At 41.4% G+C, this 25,075-nt stretch overlaps 1 protein-coding gene across 1 annotated transcript; it reads right to left on the bottom strand.

Annotated features, from left to right (window-relative positions):
- Positions 1 to 915: 915 nt before the first annotated feature.
- On the bottom strand, positions 916 to 24,877 carry SNAPC3 (small nuclear RNA activating complex polypeptide 3; the record flags this gene model as incomplete). Its single annotated transcript, XM_018571761.1, has 8 exons — positions 916 to 1,288; positions 1,688 to 1,795; positions 7,363 to 7,527; positions 16,194 to 16,276; positions 16,600 to 16,749; positions 19,169 to 19,273; positions 23,497 to 23,693; positions 24,832 to 24,877. Coding segments are annotated over 8 exons (1,002 nt in total), but the record flags the coding sequence as incomplete, so codon positions are not given.
- Between the last annotated feature and the right edge of the window lie 198 nt (positions 24,878 to 25,075).

Raw genomic sequence — 25,075 nt, 5'->3', positions numbered from 1 at the left:
CAAGCTGCTGCTCGCGGTATACTGAGATGCCACAGCTGAAGCGGATCCGGACAATTGTGCCGGGATCCGCCCAGCTGTGTGACTGACAGCTGGCTCTGCCTATCTAGAGGCAGAGCCAGCTGTACCCTCCCCCGTCCGTTCCGCCAGTCAACGCTGGCGGATCGGAGCGGGGAGAATCCAGCCCCTCCCCTGTCACGGCAGAGAGCCGTGACAGGATCGAGAGGTGAGCGAACGCCGGTATGTGTTCGCTCACCTCCCGATCTACTGAGCCGACCTGTGACAGTCTCATTGTCACAGGTCGGCTAGAACTATGAGGTGAGTGAAAAGCACTCACCTCATAGTTCTCCTTTAATACTGAAAAATGGCCTGGCCAGGAAGGGGGTTTAACACCCTGGTCAGCAAGTGGTTAATCTAGCTTTAATTCAGGCATTGCTTCAGTTAGATCATCTTGTAGTATAATCTCCACATTTGTTGGATTTGTTAGTGGTTCTAGTCCACCTCAGCTGGACTGCTTTTAGACATCCCAACTGTTTAAGAATGTATACAATGCCTGTGTCCTTCGATGGCAATAAAGGAACTACAATGTTTGTACTTACTGTAAAATCTGTTTCTTGGATTCCATTGAGAGACACGTCCCACCACTATTATTGGCTTTTGTACTGCTCCACAAAACTAAAGTTAGGGGGCAGGCTTATTAATTTTTATTGTTTTGGTTGCCAGTGACCCAACCTCCTGAAACAGCGGTATAACCAAACTGTTTAAAGAATTTCTATGATTCCCGTCTTCTTCAAAAGGACTTGAGCTTTAAACATTTATTTGTTTGTGACTCAAAGTTCATTAGACAATGTATTCTGGCTGGTGTGACATATTACAACTGGTGCACCAAATGTTTTACAAACAAGTACAACAACATGATAGGAAGCTCCATTTATTCAGCACTATTACAGCAGAACGCCAAATCTGCTTGGTATTGTGTGTCACAGTAGCATGTGCATGCGGTTTATCTAGAAAAAAGAAATGTTCTACAGGAAGTCTCCGCTTCATTAATTACAGTCCGAAGAATTATAAAGTTCATTTCCTGTCCTTGCCCTTTAGTTATGCAACGTTTGGTGTGCAGTTTCTTGCGGCAATGTTCGATCTTTAATTAAATGTTCCAGGGTCAACATATGCATATGCAACAAAGTCTCCAAGTCTATTGCCCTCACTGTCATAGTGAAGCATCTTAAAACAAACATCACAGAAGAAACATGGATCATCTGGTGCAAAGCTGTCATTTCTTGTCACCCACCTAAAAGGGGAAAAAGAAAATGAAGCATTAGTTACGTTACAACACTATATCACTCACACAAATGTTTGCTGTAAGTAAGTAAATAAACAATTCCTTCGTTTCAGTTCTGGTAAGTATTGGGGCCAAGTTAAAAGTATGGAGATAAAACCGCAGGCACTATGTAACCCCAAGTCTAAAATAAATTAAAGGGACTGGTAATGCTAGGTGCCTGGCTTCAATACTTTGAGTCACAGCTCTGGAAAATGCATACTGCCAATTAGTATCAGAATTGTTCTTGCTTGCTGCAGATCTGCCGAACAAGCGTGACAGTCAGGGAATTGGCTTTTTTTTTAACATAATAGTTAGCAATAGTGACTGCTTAAAATAAACCTCTGTCCTGAGAGGGGGACGACGACTTACTTTGCAATATACAATCTACACACGTAACACTTTCTTGAATAAAACCAATGCCTTCTAGTATGTAATGGATACAAATTCCTATCTAGGCAGTCATCGCGGTGTATTAACCTGTTTAAGAAAAAACAAAAAAGTGGTTAATGCTTTAAACAACACTGAAGGGCTCATATTAAGTTATGCATAATGCGTTGTGTGTTAGCACTGCCCATGCACACTGTGATGCATTGTAAAACACTTCATAGTGATTGCTTTTCTTTCTTTTTTACATTTTATTAAACTTTTTACACTACGCACGGCAGTGCAGCACAACCTAAACGACATCCAGACAATGGAGGAAAACTTCCTTTTGATGGACTTGAGCCAGAAGGAAGTTCTGGGCAGCAACTCCAACTTGTCTAGACCAAAAAGGGTTCTGTGCAACATAAGGCTGCCAGCTCAGACACACATTTTCCTTGCAGAGGTGATAGCTACAAGAAAAGAAAACCAAGTAAAAAGAGCAATGTCTCTGGCAGATTCAAAGAACAGTTTAAAAAGCACTGAGTGAAACCAATTTATATTACATGGAGTCATAGGTGAACGAACTGGGGAACCCACATCGGAAACAGACTGGAAAGACACATGACCCTTGATGGTGCTAAAAGCCAGACATTGGACAAGACCTAACTGCAGAAAGGACAGTATTTGTCCCATTAAGAAGCTTCCTGGGTGGAAGTCCCTTGACTCACACAAAGTAAAGTATGTCTTCTATGTCCAATAATAGACCTTTCGGAAGCATCATATAAATAGTGTCATAGATGCCCCTGTCTCTTACAACCTGGGATTTAACATCCATACAATTGAATTCAGCAGCCGAGAAGCAGGATGGCAAATCAGCCCTTGGGACAGTAGATCTGGACAGTCTGGCAGAGCCCATGGAACAAATGTTAGAAGTCTTACCGGGTCAGCATACCACATCCGCCTGAGCAGAGAGGATCATAGAAATGTCCTCCATCTTTGATCCTACAGTGCAACCGTGAAATCCACTGCTTCTCTGCATCTAGATGCAAACCTGTACGCCTATGGTTATAGAGACTACTCTTCCAGGTCCAGACACTGGCGGTTTTCTATGCGTAGAATGTACTTGGCTAGAACACAAAGCTCTACCTACATCAGAATCTGGTCTACCTCTTGCCGCAGCAAAACTTCTGGTACTTTCCCGATGACTGATATTGACGTATGCTACCGCCGTGGTGTTGCCTGACTAAATTCAGATTGGAATGCCCTTCAAGAAGCTGGTCCAATGCCAAATCGTCAAAAAAAAAAAAACAGAATCTCCCAAAGCTCCAAGATGTTAATCAGGAGATGTGAGTCCTTTAATGACCAAGTCCCTTAAACCGACAAGGTTCCCAGGACACAAAAGTAACAAAACAAGGAGGGGAAGGGAGCAAAACTCAAGTTTGCAGCTCTGGGACACCTCTTGCACCCAAAAACCTGGAATGCAAGCTGTTCATCCACAAAGGTCAACAGACGTTTCCTGACTCAGGAAAGCAGAGGCTCTGAACATTAGGGCACTCCCACCAAATATTAAACATAATACAACAGGAGCAACAACCCTGGAATCAGCAAACGAAGACATTAGGGTAGAACTTAAGATTCTATCAAGTGTTAAGTACCATCGCATCAACACTTTGAGGCGTTCTCTAAGGCAATCGCATTATATGAACTGATCAGCTACCCAAGTATGCAGAATATGAAAATGGAAATAGCTGCAGTAGGTTAGTGGAAAACTGAGTCAATGTATGGCCATCTTGAGGGCACCTGTTGCATTTGACAAGTTAGGTCAAAGCCTTTTTTTTTCGTGGAGAATTAAAAAGACACAGGAAGTGAGATGAAATCTTTCCCAAGTGGGAGGAAATCACAAGAACAGGTGTCCCCACTGGAATAAATAAATAAAAAAAAAAAGAAGGAGAGAGAGAAAATGTTGGGGTTCCCTTCACTTTTGAGACAGCACTTACCAAGACAAGCAGAGGGTGAATCTACTCTGCTGAGGCATATATTGAAAAAAAAAAAGGCTTTTGTACACACCTTTGCAATGGGGAAGCGTCTGTAACGCTGCATGCGATCCCTCATGGCATCCCAAGGCACATTGCCATCCTATGTGCGTTGCTAAAAACTTTGCATTGAGATATAATTTAACTTAACTTAGAACCCCAATGTACACATTCTTTTGCCCCTGCATTTCACTCCTTTCCTTTCTTGTTTTTACAGGCTGGGTAAGAATTTACTGTCAACACACCTGCCTTTTTTTACATATTCTGATTGTCATGAACAAATCGGAAAAGGAAAATAAACAAACTGCTATGATAAACTAACTATAAGAGTAACAACAGAAACAGAACTATCAGTATAATCAGTGGCTGCAGTCTCTTATAGACATACCCAGGCAGTTTGGTTGTCCTTTTGCTAGTAGAGCAGTAGAAGCAGAAGAAGTAGAAGAAGTAGAAGAAGTAGAGAAGTAGAAGTAGAAGTAGAAGTAGTAGTAGTAGTAGTAGTAGTAGTAGTAGTAGTAGTAGTAGTAGTAGTAGAGTAGTAGCAGCTGTTACACAGAGGTCAGCACTGAGCCCACAGCAACTCCTGCCAGTGAAACCAGTACATCAGCCCAAAACTCACCATCCAGCTCTTCCTCCAGGTACTGGGACACTGCGTTACCCTTAGACTTCTTTATAATCACCTGACCTGGGATGCGGGATACTGGGCTCTAACCCATGGTCACTGGCTGTAATACCCTACTCTTACCACACACTGTGCATGGTCAGAGTACACAGACACTACATGATCCTAGTATAGCACTTCACTTCTGTAAACAAGCAACTTTCACACTCTACCATAGACAGGGCAATGGACAGCATAGAGTGGCCAAGGCTTTCCCCTCTGGATGGCACTTCAAATGGAAGTTAAGAGTACACAAAAGGCAATTGTAACTTTTGCATTACCTAACAATAGCGCCAGCATTTCAACCCCTGCCTCCCCACTGGCAATAGCTCTCATTGACCCAGTTGTCAAAGTTTATTCAGTCACCACAGCGACCAGGAAATGTCCACTGAAAAACAAATGGCTTTGGATATATTTTATACAGATTTCCAGGAAAGAGCTAAATGCTTTAATATATTCAGGTATAATCCACGCAGGTCAAATCCAAGAGTAACAGGCCATTCAGATCCCTTGCCAAAGGAATAGTATAGGCCACAGAGAGAGGAGAATATCCTTCTGCTTTTTAACAGGTGTCTATCCACCTTACGCAGGGCTTATACCCTAGATTTCTCTGTGTTCCCCAATGAATGTTAAGAGACACAACTATGTGACTATACACCAGCATATACTGTACATGAAAACCTTCATGAAAGTCAAAATGAATAGATATATAATCCGCGCTAATTGGGAGACTGATAGGCTGGACTGAGGATAAGGGGTTAAAAAGCCCCCAGACAAAAGGTTTAGAAACCCTATACCATGTGAAAAAAAAACTGTACAGTGCTAGAAAACCTCCTCAGTGTAACAAGTGACTAACATAATTTAAATAAATATCATGAATAGTGTAAAATAAATAAATTGAATGTTTAACCCTTTCGCTGCCAAGGACGTACGGCATACGGAGCTACAAAAGTGCTTCCAGCTGGCCAGCTCAGTATGCCGTACGGACCTGGCATTTATAGCTCTACTATAAGCTGATGGCACCGCCGCTGCCGGCCGCCGGCATCTGGAGTTTCATCCCTGCCTGGAGCCGCTCCAGGCAGGGATCTGTGACTTTACAGTGATGAATCCAAAACGTCCTGCCGGATTGCCGGATTCCTTTAGGTCTGGTTCACACCTGGGCATTTTACAGCGCTGTAAAACGCTCAACATGTGAAAACCAATGATTACCTATGGGCATGGTTCCCACCTGGGCGTTTTACAGCGCTTGGGAACGCGCTGCAAAGAGCCCTACGCCCAAGGAAGTACAGGAGCTTCTTTGGGGCGTATTTGCCACGCGTATCCATTGGGATACAGCCGGATATCCCCGAAAACGTGCGTTTCTTTTACAGCAAATCATTGTAAAAACGCGCGGCACGAAACACGCATATTCCATACGCCTAGGTGTGAACCCAGCCTAAGTCTACACGGCTTTGTAGATCAAAAGACAATCCAACACTTTCCAGATCCCTTTGGGGGAATTTCGGAACAGTCGGAGACTGTTTTATTTTGGCAGAAACTAATGATTTAATAGCCAAAAAGATCTGGAAACTGTTTGATTTTTGATCTACAAAGCTGTGTAGACTTTAGGAATCCGGCAATCAGCTAGTGCGGATACATAAATAAATATTGTGATATAAAATACAAGCTGCTGTATTAAAGACCGCTGGGTCTGAAGATGTTTAAACCAAATTAACAGCGCTAGTAGGTGAATCAAAAACCATATGGTCGTGTTTGTGAACTACAAATCATAAAAAAAAACCACATCACTGCAAGTGCCGTTAGTCAATAAAAAAAAAACACTGCACTGTAATAGTTAATAAACCCTATGTACGATTAGAAGGTGATTTTTAACCAAGTGCTTCTAGGTGTCTCAGTGTGTAAAATTAAGTGGATCAGTCTATACACATTAAAAAATCCTTCACTTTTTTTACACCTTCATGTGCATTAATACCATTAAGTGACAAGTCATATGCTTGAAAAAATTCAGGTGGGTAAACAAAATACAAAAAAAAAAAAATAAATACAAACGAAAATAATTGTGAATGACAATTAATTGTGCTAACAAAAAATATATATAAACAAATAAAGTCTCTGTAGTATACAGCTCCGCTTCAAAGCCAAATGGCAGAGCCTTCCAATGTTCGGTAGGGTAGTGCTTTCCTGGGGTTTGTATTAAGATCAATACATCCCCCTAATAGAGTGCGTACTCACCCCAAACTTTCGGCTGTAACAGACAGCCCCAAACGCTTTGTCTGATGGGACACCGTTACTGCGGCGTCTTTCGTATCTCGCTCTTTACCATCAGTCCTCAGTGTAAAGTCTTCCCACAGTCATGCAAAGAAAAAATCTTTCATCATCGGGTAATAGTTCCACAAATAGTTTATTTAAAATTTCTTTTAAAATTCAAAAAATCCCATTCGGCCGGTCCGAAAACAAACGTGTTTGGTATGGTAGACCTGCCTCTACATGTTTCGTCACCACCGACGTCCTCAGGGGAATTGCAGCTATGGTATTAATGCACATGAAGGTGTAAAAAAAGTGAAGGATTTTTTAATGTGTATAGACTGATCCACTTAATTTTACACACTGAGACACCTAGAAGCACTTGGTTAAAAATCACCTTCTAATCGTACACAGGTATACTAACTATTACAGTGCCGTGTTTTTTTTATTGATTAACGGCACTTGCATTGATGTGGTTTTTTTATGATTTTTATTTAAGTTACTTATTACTTGTTTTCAGGATGTTTGGATTAATCACTGTAAAGTATCGGTTTTCTTTTGTAAACTTTATATTGTTTCACATGTAGTGGATTGATTGTATCACTTTATATTTTTTTCTTGTTTCCGACACTTGTTTGCTGTTTTAAAGATTCCACATTAGAAATCAGTTAATTGGTTCTTATTCAAATCACACAAGATAATGTTTACTTTCAAGTGCAACATAAAATCATCCATATACGTACCTTATATCAGTAATGGTTACAATATGCTCGCAATCTCCTTGATGGCAGTACAGATAAGGGAAACCAATTTTTATGTTGAGGTCATTAAAAGTATAGTCCTCCATCTTAGCTACCTGAAATTTACCGTAGCCTCGCTCACGAGATTCAGCCCATTCAATTATAGTTCTGCAAAACCAAACAAATGTTATTGAGTGCAAAACACTGTTAAATAAAACTAAACTCTGCAACAACAACAAAAATATATATATATAAATAACTGCTCATTTTGCCTAGGGCGATACTGAAAAAGGTAATATACTTACCCTATTCTTCACTCCCTCAGCAGCCAACACTCTTCTTCACTGTCGGACATTCTGGAAAGTGAGCAAGCCCTCTGCAACCTCATGTACAATGCAGGAGTGCTGCTCCTGCATTGTGTGGGATGATGTTGGAGAGCTGTAACCAATCGGGCAGTGAAGGGAAAAGGCTTAGGGGGGCTGGAAGCCTGTGGGAGCAGTGAAAAGGGAAAGTAAAAATCAACTTATTCATCAGCTCCTAGGCAAAATGAGCAGTTAACCCTTGCAGTAGGGAGGTGGACTTACTGCAAGAGTAAATCTTCTTTTCCCCAGGAGTTCAGCTTTAAACAGTGATGACTGTCTCGGATAAAAGCAAAAGCTCCAGCAAAGATCCATTCCAAATGACCAACATTTCTGAGAGCAGGAGGTATTAGGGGGAAGGCTACAGATATACAACTGCTACTTTAGCCACAACAAATCTCACATTAACACCACTTGTCTTTACATAGAATGGAACATTTTATGCTAGCCAAAGGTCCACCACAAAGTTAAAATAAAATTAAAAAAGAAAAACACATTTTTGTGCGAACTGTCAAATGTTTTTTCTTTAAGTCTAGGACACAGAAATTTAGGAATTCTATTACAGTTTACTGCCACCTAGAGGAAGTTGGGACAGTTTTGTGAGCAATCGGTACAAGAAAGGGCAGGACCCGTGTCCCTCAGTAGACTTGAAGAAAAAGATTTTTCTTTATCATCCATTGGGGGACATAGCATTTTAGAAATGATATTACAGTTGGGACGTTCAAAAACAGTCGCACATCCACTGATAGACCCAAAATAATTTAGGAGGACTATGGTATATCATAGATATCTGAAGGAACCAAATCTAAAAATCAAGCTAGATGGGGAGGAACCCTCTGCCAAGGCATGAAAACTGCCACGACCAAGGGGAGGCCAGAGGAGTTACCCGATGTTCCAGAGCTGGATAAGTAAACACAGTCAAGGGAAGCGCATGACTGAAGGAGCAATAGGCCACTACCAGTGAGACTGGAGAACTAACCAGCAATCCATCAAGTTGATGCGTGGAAAAAACAACATACAACATATAGGTCCACAGAAAAGACAAGCTGGGCAAAATTGAAGCAGAGAAGGCCCAAGCCTCGCACTCCTCACTCCTCACCTTAGAAGCAGGATAAGAGTTTCTATAAGGAGGAAAAGGGTGTGCAACCAATAGGGATGCCCGGATACCGGGTTTTCGTTATAAAGTACCGATATTTATTTTCCCGGTGCTCGTCTATACCGAAGTCCCATTAAGAAAAGCCGGGGGGCATGTAATGACTCGCCACCCAGCTTCCTGATTAGCCGGGAAGCCGGCTTCATGCTTCCTCATCACCGAGTGACAAGTATGGAGCCAACTTTACAACCAATCAGGAAGCTGGGCAGCGAGTCATCACATGCTGCCCCGCTTACGGATTGGCCAGGAAGCTGGCTCCATGCTCACCAGACGACGAGGAAGCATGGAGCCGGCTTTCTGTTCATTTAGGAAGCCAGGGGGAGAGTAATGACTCGCCGCCCAGCTTCCTGATTGGCCAGCTTCTCGACAACAGTAAACAACTTAAGGTGTCATCCCTGACTACCCCCAAAAAATCCCTTCCATCAACTTTAAATCTCAGCTTAAAAGTTTAAAGATGATTACGTAAACTGCACTGTGCAGCAAACATTTTAAAAGGGAATTAAAGGCAAACATTTAAATTTTTTGGCTCTAGTTCTCTTTTGGTCACAGGAGTTCATTCCTCCCATGACACAAACTCAGCATATAGTGGGCTACTACCTGCTATATGCTGACCGCACAGAGCCGAGCTGGAGGCGGGATAGTGCCCAACAATATTGTCGGGATTCACAGCGCTGCCGGAAAGTGCCTGGTGAACCAGATGAAACCCCCGAGTGTGGAGACCAACCATACAAAGGCATCTTCCCTAAAGTGACTCAAAACACTGCAATGTCCCCACAAAAAGACTGACCATCAAGAACTTCTTGGTCCAAAGGGATTATCTGGATGTTTCCTCTTATGACCATACAGCCAGACACCTAAAGTGAAACTGATGGTGGATGAGAAAACCCAAGAGAGGGGGTTGACCATAATAAAATGGCAGTTCCTAATTACCCCACAAGCCTCAAATGTTGGGGTAGGTAAAGTGCAGTAGGTCCACCTAAGCATTTTGCAACTGGGATGCCAAGAAAAGGTACTAGGATAAATGTAAAATGAATTCCTTAGAGCTGGTACATAAGAAGGATGTTACAGGTCCTTATCAGCAAGAGAAACAGCCTTAAATGATTCATGTGGCCCCTGTGGAGAGGAAACCCTTCGGTAGAGGGGTAAGACTGATGGTTAGCCAATACGAAGAAAGACTAAACCCAAGGAAGATAGCAAAAGTCCCAGAGTACAGAGAACGCAAAACAAAACAGATATATCCCTGAGATTAGTTTTATTAGAGAACTGATGAGGGACAGCTGGGCAAACTGTCAATTTCAGGTGTTTAGCCTACCCAGGGTGACCTGAGCACCCAAACTCTGGGGAGATGCATTTCCCAGAGACACAGCTGGATGAACAAATAGCCTACCACCTGAATAAGTTAGGGTGCACCTTCAGGCAGAAGGCTGAGCAGAGGAGTTAGAGGAGATGTGGCTTCAAGCTCTAAGGCTTTATTGGGAGGAAGTTGGGAGGAAGTACAAAACACAAAAATTCCCCAGCCTCAACCTGCCAGCCAGCCTGCAACCAAACAAGTAGCCCTGTCAACAGTATGCGTTAAAATCAGAGGTTTAGTTGCACAAACTTTTGGCCAAAAATATGTAGAAGCCACACTGCCGCGTCAAGGCACCTCTGCAAAGTGTGGTCCTAACTCTATGTATCCGAGTCTCCAAGTGTGAGCATATTAATGAAGTTGATAAATTACATGCAGGTGTACCTGGGCGGTGGCCTACTCCTCCTAATAAGGTGCAGGGACGCACTGGAGGCCCAGCAACCAAAAATGCACGCTGGGACTTTATTGGGAGGAAGGCCTAGGAGCTACTACGGCTGTAGAAGATTGAAGAAGGGAGTTGTTCCTCCCCTTCCACTGACCTCCTGTATTGAGGCAGGAGTACACTCCATCCACCAGAGGCATTGCTAATGACATTGTCAAAAGCAGGATCGAAGAGGTGAAATCACACAAAAGAACAGTGTGAGATGCTCCTTGGATGTATCATTGTTGTCACAGGCATGAAGCCAAATTGCCCTATGCAGTTGCAACATGCCATCACAGTTGAGGCACAACCTCTTGAGATATTTGCTGCAAACATTCAATAAAACAAGTCCCTACCCTGGTGATGTCAGGGTCCTCTTTAAGGGACTTAACCCAAAGTGTCAGTTTCACAGATCATGGTCACCAAAATGCAGGGTGCAGTCATTCCAGCTACATTAAACTGGGATCTAAGCAGGGAATCTGTCTGCCACTAGATGGGCAGAGCCGGCTGTCAGCCAGCTGGGTAGATCAGGACAGTGTTGTCAGGATACATCCTGGCTGCGGCACTCAGTATATAGCTCTCTATGTACTAGGGATGCTCCGATACCGATACAAGCATCGGTATCGGCGGAATACCGAGTATTTGTATTACTCGTACAAATACTCCCATACAACAATCTTCAAGGACCCGAAACCGCCGCACACAGGACCTCCATAGCGTCTTCAATTAAACAAGATGGCCGCAAACTCCTCCACGGGCGAATGGCCGAAAGTAAACTTCGCCTCCAAGTCCTCAGTCATCTGCTCCATTCTGGTCTCTTCTCCCGCTGATTGGATGATTGACAAGCTTCCTCACCAGTCAGGAGTGACTGGTGAGGAAGCCTTAGAAACAGCCTTAAATGATTCATGTGGCCCCTGTGGAGAGGAAACCCTTCGGTAGAGGGGTAAGACTGATGGTTAGCCAATACGAAGAAAGACTAAACCCAAGGAAGATAGCAAAAGTCCCAGAGTACAGAGAACGCAAAACAAAACAGATATATCCCTGAGATTAGTTTTATTAGAGAACTGATGAGGGACAGCTGGGCAAACTGTCAATTTCAGGTGTTTAGCCTACCCAGGGTGACCTGAGCACCCAAACTCTGGGGAGATGCATTTCCCAGAGACACAGCTGGATGAACAAATAGCCTACCACCTGAATAAGTTAGGGTGCACCTTCAGGCAGAAGGCTGAGCAGAGGAGTTAGAGGAGATGTGGCTTCAAGCTCTAAGGCTTTATTGGGAGGAAGTTGGGAAGAAATACAAAACACAAAAATTCCCCAGCCTCAACCTGCCAGCCAGCCTGCAACCAAACAAGTAGCCCTGTCAACAGTATGCGTTAAAATCAGAGGTTTAGTTGCACAAACTTTTGGCCAAAAATATGTAGAAGCCACACTGCCGCGTCAAGGCACCTCTGCAAAGTGTGGTCCTAACTCTATGTATCCGAGTCTCCAAGTGTGAGCATATTAATGAAGTTGATAAATTACATGCAGGTGTACCTGGGCGGTGGCCTACTCCTCCTAATAAGGTGCAGGGACGCACTGGAGGCCCAGCAACCAAAAATGCACGCTGGGACTTTATTGGGAGGAAGGCCTAGGAGCTACTACGGCTGTAGAAGATTGAAGAAGGGAGTTGTTCCTCCCCTTCCACTGACCTCCTGTATTGAGGCAGGAGTACACTCCATCCACCAGAGGCATTGCTAATGACATTGTCAAAAGCAGGATCGAAGAGGTGAAATCACACAAAAGAACAGTGTGAGATGCTCCTTGGATGTATCATTGTTGTCACAGGCATGAAGCCAAATTGCCCTATGCAGTTGCAACATGCCATCACAGTTGAGGCACAACCTCTTGAGATATTTGCTGCAAACATTCAATAAAACAAGTCCCTACCCTGGTGATGTCAGGGTCCTCTTTAAGGGACTTAACCCAAAGTGTCAGTTTCACAGATCATGGTCACCAAAATGCAGGGTGCAGTCATTCCAGCTACATTAAACTGGGATCTAAGCAGGGAATCTGTCTGCCACTAGATGGGCAGAGCCGGCTGTCAGCCAGCTGGGTAGATCAGGACAGTGTTGTCAGGATACATCCTGGCTGCGGCACTCAGTATATAGCTCTCTATGTACTAGGGATGCTCCGATACCGATACAAGCATCGGTATCGGCGGAATACCGAGTATTTGTATTACTCGTACAAATACTCCCATACAACAATCTTCAAGGACCCGAAACCGCCGCACACAGGACCTCCATAGCGTCTTCAATTAAACAAGATGGCCGCAAACTCCTCCACGGGCGAATGGCCGAAAGTAAACTTCGCCTCCAAGTCCTCAGTCATCTGCTCCATTCTGGTCTCTTCTCCCGCTGATTGGATGATTGACAAGCTTCCTCACCAGTCAGGAGTGACTGGTGAGGAAGCCTGTCAATCATCCAATCGGCCAATCAGCGAGAGAAGAGGTCAGAATGGAGCAGATGACTAGGCTGTGACAGGGAGTGGCTGAAGCAGACGGAGAAGACACAGCAGGTTAGTACTGCAGCACCGCACGGGGGCTGGGCACAAAAATGCTGTTTAACTACATATAATATTTTTTTTTTTAAACACATTAAATAAAGAAATAACTATGTAGATATTGCTAACTAAGGCTTGTATCCCCTTAGTGGGGAAAATAGATGAGCACATGTCCAGGCTCCAGACCAGAACACTGTATAGTGTGGCACAGCTATATCCAATTCTGCATACCTGGCTTTATATTATAAAAAAATGTAATAATAATATAAAGCCAGTTATACAGAATTGGATATAGCTGTGCGCCACACTACAGTGTGTTCTGGGCATGTGCTCATCTATTTTCCCCACTATAGGGATACAAGCCTTAGTTAGCAATGGCATGATCTAAATATTAATTTCATTATTCAATGTCTTTTTTTTTAATTATACATTTTATAATATTTTAAAAAAAGACATTGAATAATTAAATGAACTGAATATTTGATCATGCCATTGCTAACTAAGGCTTGTATTCACATAGTGGGGAAAATAGATTAGCACATGTCCAGACTCCAGAACAGTGTATTGTTGTATAGTGTGGCACAGCTATATTCAATTCTGCATACTTGGCTTTATAGTATAAAGTTCTTATAATATAATTCCAGGTATGCAGAATTGGATATAGCTGTGCCACACTATACAGTGTTCTGGTCTGGAGTCTGGACATGTGCTCATAATATTAAGAAACTGACATAAAATAATTTTGTATGATTGTATCATTTTCATGATTTTGTATTGCTTTAGAAAAAATGTGACCTGTCCCTTTCAGAAAAAGTATCAGTAATTGGTATCGGCAAGTACTTGAAAAAAAAGTATCAGTACTCGGTCTTAAAAAAGTGGTATCGGAGCATCCCTACTATATACTGAGATTTGGGTCACGGGAGGACGTTGGTATATGTCCTCCTGCTGAAATGGATCTGAACCACAACTGGGTTCACACAAGATGTCTGCTGCTGTTTCTAATTATTTTGTGTACGGTGCACCGGAGAAATCACAAACTCAGAATTAACGGTCTATGAAGATTCTGCTTTATTCAGGGCGGTCTCTCTCCTTTATACACAGATAACAGGAGAGTGCTCGTCACACATATGCCCACCTCTGTTATTATACTATTGGGCAAACTAGAGGAACTGTTAGTTAAAGTCTCGTGTCTCTCGCTAATTGGTTAGTCAAAGATATCTTCTGCTTGTAGCGTCCTCCCTCGGCATTCCTCCGATGTGTCCTTGGCGCGCTCCCGAATACAGGATATCTCTCTTGGTTACGCATAGCAACGCTAAAAGCTGAGTAAGGAGAGTCACAAAGCTAGGAAGCAAATGAAACTAATTCAAAACAATTTAAAACATAGAAAAGGACATTTTCTTGATATGATCCATATTCCTTCACACTGTGAAGCTAAAGAGAACTATGGGATAAAAATGTAACCCCATAGTTCTCCTTTAAGCTCTGTGCCCTTCAATTGACCATAAAAAAAAAATTCATAGATTTTGCACTGGCAACAGGGCTTATATTTAATGATATGTGCCCACTTTGTAAGTAGTTATGTTTTGAGAGCATTGCTGTAAATAGGCAGTAAGAATGAGAGCTCTCTGTTGAAAATAAAGAGTACATGAAGTAGTGAAGCAAGCAAAAGAAAATGAGAAGAGAGGAGAGTTGGGAGGATCGGGGAAAATGCTTAATCAGTGCCTCAGACCGAACAATTAAGGTGCCTTTGCTCCCATCACTGCCCACATACAAAATTCATGCATCATTTTACTATGCTTTGAAATACAATCAAGCTGATCAAAGCAGCCTCCTACTGAATAGCAAGTGAAGCTTGCAGTTTTGTACCAGTATTTGTGAATTACCAACTAGTCTGCAGCTGAAACTGTCACTAATTTATGCTGGGTCGTCCTAGCTGGATGTTACACAGGGTTTCTGCTGACTCACAGATATAAATGCGAATGCAGTGACAGGGCCAAGTCAGGAGCATGGTGGTGCGGGAAGGAGAGCTGAGGGACGATCAGCAAATATGTGAAACATATAGTTGCCTGTAATATTCAAACATTGCAGTGATCAGTACTGATCACTATGATGTTTGTAAATAATTGAGGATGTAGTATTCAGATACTGTGTCCCCAATTATGAATGAACAGGGAGTGCTCTACATCACTTCCTGTTCATTTAAGATTGTGGAAATAGTAAACAGATACTATTTCCTAGATTTTTGAATGAACAAGAAGCCTCTGTACTGAGTGCTTCTTGTTCATTCAGTGCTGGGGCTGCATACAAAGAGATTGGGGACTAAATCTCTCTCTTTTTTTTATTTCAAAAGGGAAATAATCAGGGGACCCCTGCCATTTCCCCAAAGTAAACAAAACAACAACAAAAACACACAATAATTTAAAAAGTATTAAAAAGAAAAAACGTTTTAAAAAAATGAAGACCCCCCCTAACTATATACATATAAAAAAAACAACTTAAAAAAGGTGGGGTTCGGCATCACAAATTGTGGTGTGGGAGGTGGATTGCGATGCCTTCATTTCAATGGCACCCCAAACGAGACGCCCGCCCGCAATGCAGTAGCCCACACTTGAACATGCAGTACCCCAATACCATGCGTTCCAGTGCAGTGTGATTGCAAAAAAATTGTGCATGCAGTTTTATTCTGAAGTAAACTTTTTGTTTGTAACACTCCATTTGTGTATTTTACTTTAAATTAAGGATAGTATTCAATATTTTTTTATCCATAAAATACATTTTATTTACAGTTTCAAATCATGAGGCCTAATGATACTACAGTGGGCTGCAACTAAACAGAAAGAAGAGAGGCAAAATTTAAAAAAAACACATGGGTTTGCAAAGTTATCCGGAATACAAAGAGTGTCTACAACTTCAGCAATGCCAATAATTGCTAACCAGCCATCTAATATACTTTTGTTTCCAGAACAGGGCATGAATATACATTTAACACAACTGAAATTAGATGCATTGTACCTGCTTAGCTCTCTGCACTCTGGATACCTCATATCATTGTAAAATATACCTTCAAAATAAAAGAATGCGGATTTGAAAAGATCCTAAGAAAAAAAATAAAAATGGAGGCACCAATTATAAAATGTAACGCCAAAACGTTTACATTTCTCAGTTTTGGATAGAGCAGGGAAAGGTTCTGATGCAGAGAATGAATAGTAACAATGGTATAACTAGATCCACAAATCACCAAGCCTAACAATACTAGCTGAAAACTAAATATCTCAGGACATGTCAGCAACTAAAACAATGAAGCTCCCCAATGGAAGATATGTGTGTTCAATGATTTATGGTCTATCTGACCCCCTTGTTCCTTTTTAAATGCCAGCCCCAGAAATAAGAACTCATTGTACCCCAATGAGACTTTTACCTTGCAAATGTTTTCAGGAGCCAAATCTGGATTGTTGCTAAACTCCCCTCCAATTTGCAAGTCACTGACACACTTAAGAGCATCTCTCAGTTCTGTAAGTCTCTGGCTGCCAAGCACTAATATGGTCTCATACGGTTTGTATTCTTTATGCTGTAAAATAAGAAAACATGTCACCAATGAAGAAACGGAATTAGATATACTTCTGTACTTTAGAAATAAAAAAATAAAATAATAATCAATAAGCCACACAAACGTGGTTCCTAAAGCCTTATATTTAGTGTTACTGCTAAAATTAAAACCCTACAATGGCAGTGCAACACAAAAGGGAAAAAAAGACTAGACAAACTTTAATACAAACAAATCTCCAGAACCAAATGGCTTGCATAATTTTTAAGGACACCTAATGACAAAAATGGTACTGACTGGTGAAAAGTAAATGTGGTACCACTGTTCAAAAACGGTTCGAGGTGTACACCAGGTAACTACTGACCAGTCAGCCTAACATCAACAGTATGCAAGGTATTGGAAGGAATAGTAAGGGACTCTTCAAGAACGTTCCTGTGAAAATGGCATCATAAATAACAACCAGCATGGATTGATCCAGGACCGACCAACATTTTATGAGGAAGTAAACGGCAATTTAGAGAAAGGCCGGTGGATATAGTTTATCTGGATTTTTCTAAAGCATTCAATACAGTACCCCCACAAATTCTTAAATTTTGAAATTAAGTTCTATTGGTATTGTAGAAAGTGCATGTACATTAGAAGTGGACAAATCCCACTCACTTCTGCGACTGATGAACTGCCAAGCGTCGTCCTCCTCCACCATTGTTATGCACTTCGGGCCTGTTCACACAAGCCCGTCCGCTGAGGGCTGGTGCAGACTTGGGACCTCGCAAATGTGAGATTGCACACAGTGGCTGCTATGCGGCCCCATCGATTTCAATGGGTTTACATCTGCGTGGCAATCGCTGAAATAAAGTACATGTACCTTTGTTCACGACAGGCACCATGTGGTTTTTTTTTCAGCCGTGATCGCAGCGGTAAACCACGCAATCTGCCTGGCGCGACTGCGGTGCCATTAGAAAATAATGGCACCACCAGTGCGATCAGCGATGGTGTGCGATTCCATGGATCGCCCAGGTGTGAACCTGGCCTAAGAGCGAGCATTTTTGCAGATGGGCTAGTGTGTTGTGGCAACTACGTTAGAGGGCGTCACTGTTTGCATTTTTTTTTTTTTTTTTTTACTTTATTTGGTAGTGTACACTCCATATAGGTCCCTGCACAGCAGTGTGGTGTGCTGTGCAGTGACCTGCAGTGGCATTCGGTGCACTGCAGAAAAATGCAGCATGTCTGGATTCTTCTGCAGCACACCGCCCATCACACTCACGTGTGAACAGAGCACTTAAAAAACAATAGGTTTCTATGTGCCCTTGTGGTGACCTGTTTTTCCGGTGGAGAAAAAGGTAAGTCACCACTATAATGTGAACGGGCCCTTCTGCTACTTTAAGTGTTTGTTCACACCATAGCGTTATGTTAGCACATGCCTCAATTATGGCTGCCATGGAATAGAAAGGAAAGCATTAGTGAGAATGGGAAGCACAGAATACCAGAGACTGTGACACATAAGTGGTGACAAGGCAGCACCCAAGAACTACGGACAACATAGGGCAAAGCAGCCAGAGTAAAATGTGTAGACAGGGCAGCTTCCAAAAACTGTGGTGGAGGGAAAACAGAGAAGGCAGTACGGAGGAAGCTGCAAGAGAACATAGTATGTGCACACGAGAGATGCCAACAGCTTCCTAAAAAACTGGTGATGCCGAACCTGATGGGGATGTTCGGTGTCCCCATGAGGTTCCTCCCCCACTGTCAGCATCCGTGGTTAAGTGATGCTACAAGTAGGTGGAGTTTCATAAGGGATGTTGAGGTACTAGTTTCCTATCAGGTCTGCTCTGCAAATGATTGAAAGCAGGCAGTGGGTAGATTCTACAGCCAATAGCTGGTCTGTTATTGGCTATAGAATCCACTCACTGCCTGCTGTCAATCAGTAGCAAAGCAGACCTGATGAAGAACAAGTATCTCAGCATCCCCATCAGGCTCCACCCACCCTCCGTATAAGTCCTCGTTCGCTGCACTTGTTTGTGTGACATGTGCAGTGGTTGGAGGGGGAAGAGCTCATTAATGCTTAATCTGTAAATTTATCAGGCTCAGTGTTACTAAGCTGCACTAAGGACAGAGTGTCTATGCATCCAAACAACAAATGTCAGTGCTTGGTCAAAGTTATGTAATTGTTTCTAACAGGTAAATCAATCTAGAGCAAGCACTGACATTTGTTGTTTGGATGCATGACAGAATTCTAAAGAGGGTTGTAGACACTCCTTATGAAGTTTCCCCAATGTGTTTGAGCTCTGTTCTATACACTAACTCCTCAAAGCTTTATTTTCTAATCAATGTCCATATATGGGCATGCAGGATTAAAACCTGTCCTTTACTGTGACAAGTAACAAAAATACATAACAAAGCTAATATGAGGCTGGTGGTGTTTAATTTAAATAGTATAATGTCAAACCTTTTGGAAAATCATTGGATATACCAAATTCATGGTTAACACCAGTTCCCCCTCATCAACCATGTCTGAAGGATCCTCTGGCCTCCTTCCTACACCACGAGATTCCTAGAGAAATATATTGAAAAAAATTACAATATACATATATATAAAATTATATAATAATAGGGAACTATTCTTCGTGTATAAACTGCCTGTACACTTATTTAATATCAGACAGTGTCTGTATAGTATTTGTTTTAGTTGTGATAATGTAGCAGTACTTGCATTTGAGTATTATAAATCAGTTCACTGCAGGCAAATGGGGGACTGCAGGCAAAATATTGCTTAGAACTGGTGCTCGATCCCCAACTAGCATTTATAACGCAGAAACATACATCAGCATTTTGTTACAAGCAGGTTTCTATTACTGTTGCGCCCAAAAACTATATGAAACATTCAAATACAAGAAGCTACCACAGGTATGTAGATATTTGCAATTCCTGATTAAGATGGCAATAAAGAAAGAAGTATCATATCTCTAGCCAAAGTTTCAATCCCATCAGACCTGTTTTGTTGGCATTTTGTTTCTGTAGTTATCTGGTACCCCATATCATATGACACTGGCTCATGTGTAAATGTTTGAAACAGCTTTTAGCTCCCTTCCCTTGTGAATATCCTATTCTTTTAGAGACTTTCAATTCAAGTGCTTCAACAACATTTATTTTAATATCAAACAATCTATTATCAACATTACTAACTAGACCAGCTATTTGCAACTTTAAAAAGCAGTGATGCATCCCTCAAAATAATAAAAAAAAGAAACCCTGCAATGCTAGTGTGTAGGTTCTCAGAATATGCAAATACAATCTCGGTATACCAAAGTTATCAATATCTACATTTTGGATATTTAAAAGGTACATTTTTTGGGGGGATGGGGGTGCGTTTATTGACTGTAGGCAAGCTGTGAAGAACATGAACAAGATTTACCTTTTGTCTTTGTGAGTGGAAAGGGGCAAGGTTCCATCTGCCCCCACGTTACACAAACTCAGCCAAAACTGTAAAACGGCTTTCTGGACTTTATGCCAAACAACAAACTCACTTTGCCCAAGCCTGACATATCATATTCTTCAGTTAACATTGGTAACCCTCCATGTAAATCTGCAGACTGTAACAACATGGCCTAGCAAATAGAAATAATACTTTCCTGATGCCGAATGAGAACTTCCATGTTTTTCTCAAAACTGGAAGAATGTTAAAAAGTCTGTTGTTCAATATTTAGGTCTGATAACTGTACAAAGTTTTGGGTACCAAAGACTGCTGAAATGCTTTGGAAGACCACCGGTTGCCTTTCAAGAACAAAGTATTTTTAAATGAATGGGAGTCCATGGCCATGTTTCCATTTTAAATTGAGAAAGCCATCTATAGTAATACAGCCAATGGCAAAACCTTAGCTGATGGAGTCCTCCCCATTACACAACAGTAAGCTCTGCTCAAACAGTAATCTTTATTTTGTTCATGCACCATTTCCAGGAGAGGTGGAAGTTTTGTGTGTTATCTTGTTACACTGCATGCCTCAAATTCTTTAATGCCAAAGTATATGTACAAGGTCAAAGTTGCAACTTGAGGCGTGTGGGAGGGGGAAACTTTCTAGAAACTGTGGACAATAGGGCAACAATAGAGACAAATATATTGTTTATAATTGTTATTCTTCACCTACCAACACTACTCTATAGTTCTACTCTTCAGGGAACAGAGACTATTCCACAGAAAAAGTATTTAAAGACTTCTAGAGAGTACTGCCAAATAATAATATTTTTTTTAAATGGTCCTGGGCCTACTAGCACTTTTATACAGTGACTGGCACCTCTTTTCCTAAGGACCCCAACGAGGACCTCTTCAACAAAATAACCAACACTTACAGCCACGCAATTCAAACTAGTAACCCATAGTCTTACACCTGCCAAAAGGCTGCTCGCTTGGACATGAAATATTTTTTTCCAAATTTTCCATTTGCAGAGGTCCAGGAAAAATGAAAACCGTTTGGAGATGCAGTATAGTACCATGTCTAAATTTTGAAGCTTATGGACCCCATGGATTGAATCCAACATACATCTTTCCTTCCATCTGGATTCCCTAACAGTATAATCTGTGCTCGTATTGTGCAGGAGTGGTTTCAAGAACATGAGGGAGACTTTACCTTGCTTAGGTGGCCCCCACAATCACCAGACCTCAATCCAATTGAGCATTTGTGGGACGTTGTTGAAAGAGCCATCAGGCAGCTGGTTCCACAACCATCAAATCTCACCGAACTGGACAGTGCTATTCATCAGGCATGGTGTCAAGATTCCTTGCATCACCTTTCAACATCTCGTGGAGTCAATGCCAAGAAGAATCGCTGCAGTATTGAAGGCAAGGGGTGGCCCAACAAAGTACTGATGGGGTGGTCAGAATAATCTGGCCACTCAGTGTATATCCTCTATATTGCAAAGCTCTTGATCAGCTGATCATAGCACATGATTTCCTTCAAGGAGAACTGTCCAGCATTGACCTTACTCTTTCTACCTACCCAGAGCCTATTACTTCCCTTCCATTTACACCCCTGTCCCTTCCATTTTCTTTTACTTCTCAACTCCTTTCTTCACTCCTTTTCATGTCTCTCTTTTTTTTTTCCTTCTTGCCCCCTCTCATGCCTTGAAAACCTGATCTTTAAAATTGCCATTACTGTGTCAAGGCAAGGAAACGGATTTCCATGGTTGTCAAACTATGCAACCGTGACGTAGTCCAGTAATGCACAATTGCATCTTTTGCCAAAACATGACCTTTTCTGTTCATGCAAATAAACTGTTATGTACACCACAAACACCCATATACTGTATTATGTATTTTTAGAATAAAGCTAAAGAAAAGGAGAACATTTAGGGACAAGGGAAGTGACAAGTGACAACAGGATAAAAGATAAACTTCAAGCAAGCTGCAATATACATTTATGTTTATAAATCTATTTGTAGTGTTTGTGGTAAAAAGAATACTCATTTACCTTTTGATAGCAAATCCGGACACGACTTATCCATTAATTCAGCAAAAGGGCTATGAGTTGCTCCTGGGAAGTTTGCAGATGCACATATTTGTAAAGTTCATGCTGTATGTTAGATTATGTGTGATACGTTGTCTATATTAGAGAATTTTAACCAATTGTATGAGTTTTATTTATTTTAACCACTTGCTGACCGGGGTGTTAAACCCCCTTCCTGTCCAGGCCTTTTTTCAGTGTTCAGCACTGCGGTACTTTGACTGACATTTATTCCGTCATGCAACACTGTACTGAAATGAATTTTATACCATTTTTTGGGGACAGATAGAGCTATCTTTTGGCTGTATTTAATCCCCACTGGGGATTATTTTATTTTTTACTATGTAATGAAAAAAGTTCGGAAAATTTTGAAAACAAAAACTTGTTTTCCCTACGTTATGTTATAAAAAATTTATCAGTACCCAATTTTTTTGGTAAAATATAAGACAGGTAAATGCACACCATTTAAAATATAAGTCATGTCAGGTAAATGCACACCAAACATGTCCAGCTTTAAATTTGTGTGCACCCGCGAAATTGCAAAAAAAACTACCATGCCTAAAATTGTCCATAGGCGACACTTTAAAAGCTTTTACTGCTCATCAGTTTAGTGTTATCAGTGATTAATGACCCTAGAATTATTGCTCACACTCTCACGATTGTGGCAATATGTAACGTGCAGCGTAATCGTTGTTTTCGCATTATATGGGGTGTTTATTATTTTATATGAAACTTTAATTTTTATTTTATTTTTACACTTGATTGCCATTACATAGGTGGATAACAAGCCCCCTATGTGATAGCTAATTTACAATAACAGGTCCTGTTTATGGAGACATAAGAGGTCTCCAAGACCCCTAATGTCACCTTGTGACCCCCAAAGATATCTTCTTCACCAGCTTCTTCTCTGGCTAAAGCAGCCAGAGAAATGACAGCTAAAGACAGAAGTAATGTAATACACATCGTGTCCGACTTGAGAGCGAGGAGGAGGGATCAGCAGTTGCAAATGCTGATCTCTCCTCAGTCATCACTGAAAGCAGACACTGTGCCATTCCCAGGGGGGGCAACGGAGCCTGGCATAACCAGCAGCAGAGTTTGAGGGGGGCTGGGGTTCATATCAGTGGAGGGGGTGCACATTTCTTGGTGTCATACAAGCAATCGGCCGGCTGTAGAGTATGTATGTAACAGCCGGTAATGGATGCGGGGCTCTGGCGTGCGCGAACAGAAAAAAAAAATTAATAAAAATAATAGAACATCTGACTATACACAATGAACTCACCATTTCATACATGAACGTCTCCATCCTGCATGCTCTGTCAATCATTAATTCCTTACGCCGTTCCACTGCCTTCTTCCGAACTCTGGTAAAAAAGATGAGTAAGGTGATTAATAGCTTGTCTATCTTGAACTCAGTTGCATTAAAACAGTTGCAGTAATAGTTCACTCTGAACATCCGCATCACCGTGTGGCTTACAACTGAAATGATTGCATGAAAACACTGATCAACGCAGAACACTGACTGTATTAAATCATAAAAAAACTGCAGGTTAAACATTTCTTTTTTAGATTCATGTGCATTTCCTATATTCAAAAGTTATGCCTGCATAAAAATTAATGTATAGGTACCAATCTTTACCTACTCTTCTGTTTCAAATTTCTACGTGCAGGACGCATAGTCATTTATGTGATGCACTCTTTTTTAGGGTCTTCCATTTTAAGCAAAAAACAAATATGAAATACATTTAAAAACAGACATATGAAATATTCTAGTTTGATAACCCCCCAACCCTTTTCACGCACCGAAAAGTATCAGCGTAAAAAATCTTTAAAAAGGAAAGAACATGCTTCAGAATACACAAATTAAATGATCAAAGAAAATAATAAAAAAACCTATCAAGAACTCATATTACATTGATCATGCTTCCAGTAACTGTAGGGTTTCCTGTTTTGTCTAATAAAGCCATGCAATTATTTTTTGGCCGGAAAAACAATATGCCATTCAAAAGAAATATCACAGGAACATAGAAGCCAATGGGTGCATCTGTAAGGTCACGTTATGAAAGTAAGCAATTAATATCATAGAGATTCTAGTAAATCAAGCCAGTGTTTACACAAGCAAATCAAAGTATATTTAAAAGATGTATATATATGTATATATGTATATATATATCATATCCTATTGGACTAGCCAAATCTGTTATCCACAAAAATAGGATTTTTGTACTCACCAAAAATGTTTCTTGAAGTCTAATGAGGGACACTCATTGGACACAGGAGGATTGGACACTGACAAACAAAAAAAGGTAAGCCAGCCTAATATAACCCCTCCTACAACCAGCATGCCTCAGTTTTGTAGCAAGCAGTGCTAAGAGCATGATTAAAAACACAGGGGGGTGGAACACGTGTCCCTGTGAATGCCCAAAAAATATATTTTATGCCGAGTACAACATTTCTATTCTCTTTCTTATCCACTTAGGGACATAGGAAGTCAGTCATTCTCTTTTTGTTACAGTCAAAAGCAGTCCAACTGAGGGGTGGGCCAACTATACCAAGAAAAAAAAACAACAGAACTGAGGGCTGTCTTCAGCTCAAAGAGCTGCCTGAAGGACCTTACTTTCGGAAGTGGCAATAGATAAGGCCTGATCATCCACCTGGTAGAACTTAGAGAATGTGTAAAAAGAGTACCAGGTGGCAATCTTGCAAAACGATTACTTGATGCTGAAAATCCCAAAAAGCACTCACAGTTCTTTGTAGGACCATAAGCTTGGGTGATGGTCTGTCTGAGCCATCTAGAGATGGTGGAACGACCAGATGCTGATGTACCCTTAAGGGGACCATCAGGAATGACAAAAACAGAA

Source organism: Nanorana parkeri, unplaced genomic scaffold, assembly GCF_000935625.1.
Source record: "Nanorana parkeri isolate BGI_ZX_2015 unplaced genomic scaffold, ASM93562v1 scaffold1831, whole genome shotgun sequence".
In the NCBI taxonomy this organism is placed as follows: Eukaryota; Metazoa; Chordata; class Amphibia; order Anura; family Dicroglossidae; genus Nanorana; species Nanorana parkeri.
Note: the sequence above shows the minus strand (reverse complement) of the source record. Positions and strands in the feature narration are given on the sequence as shown.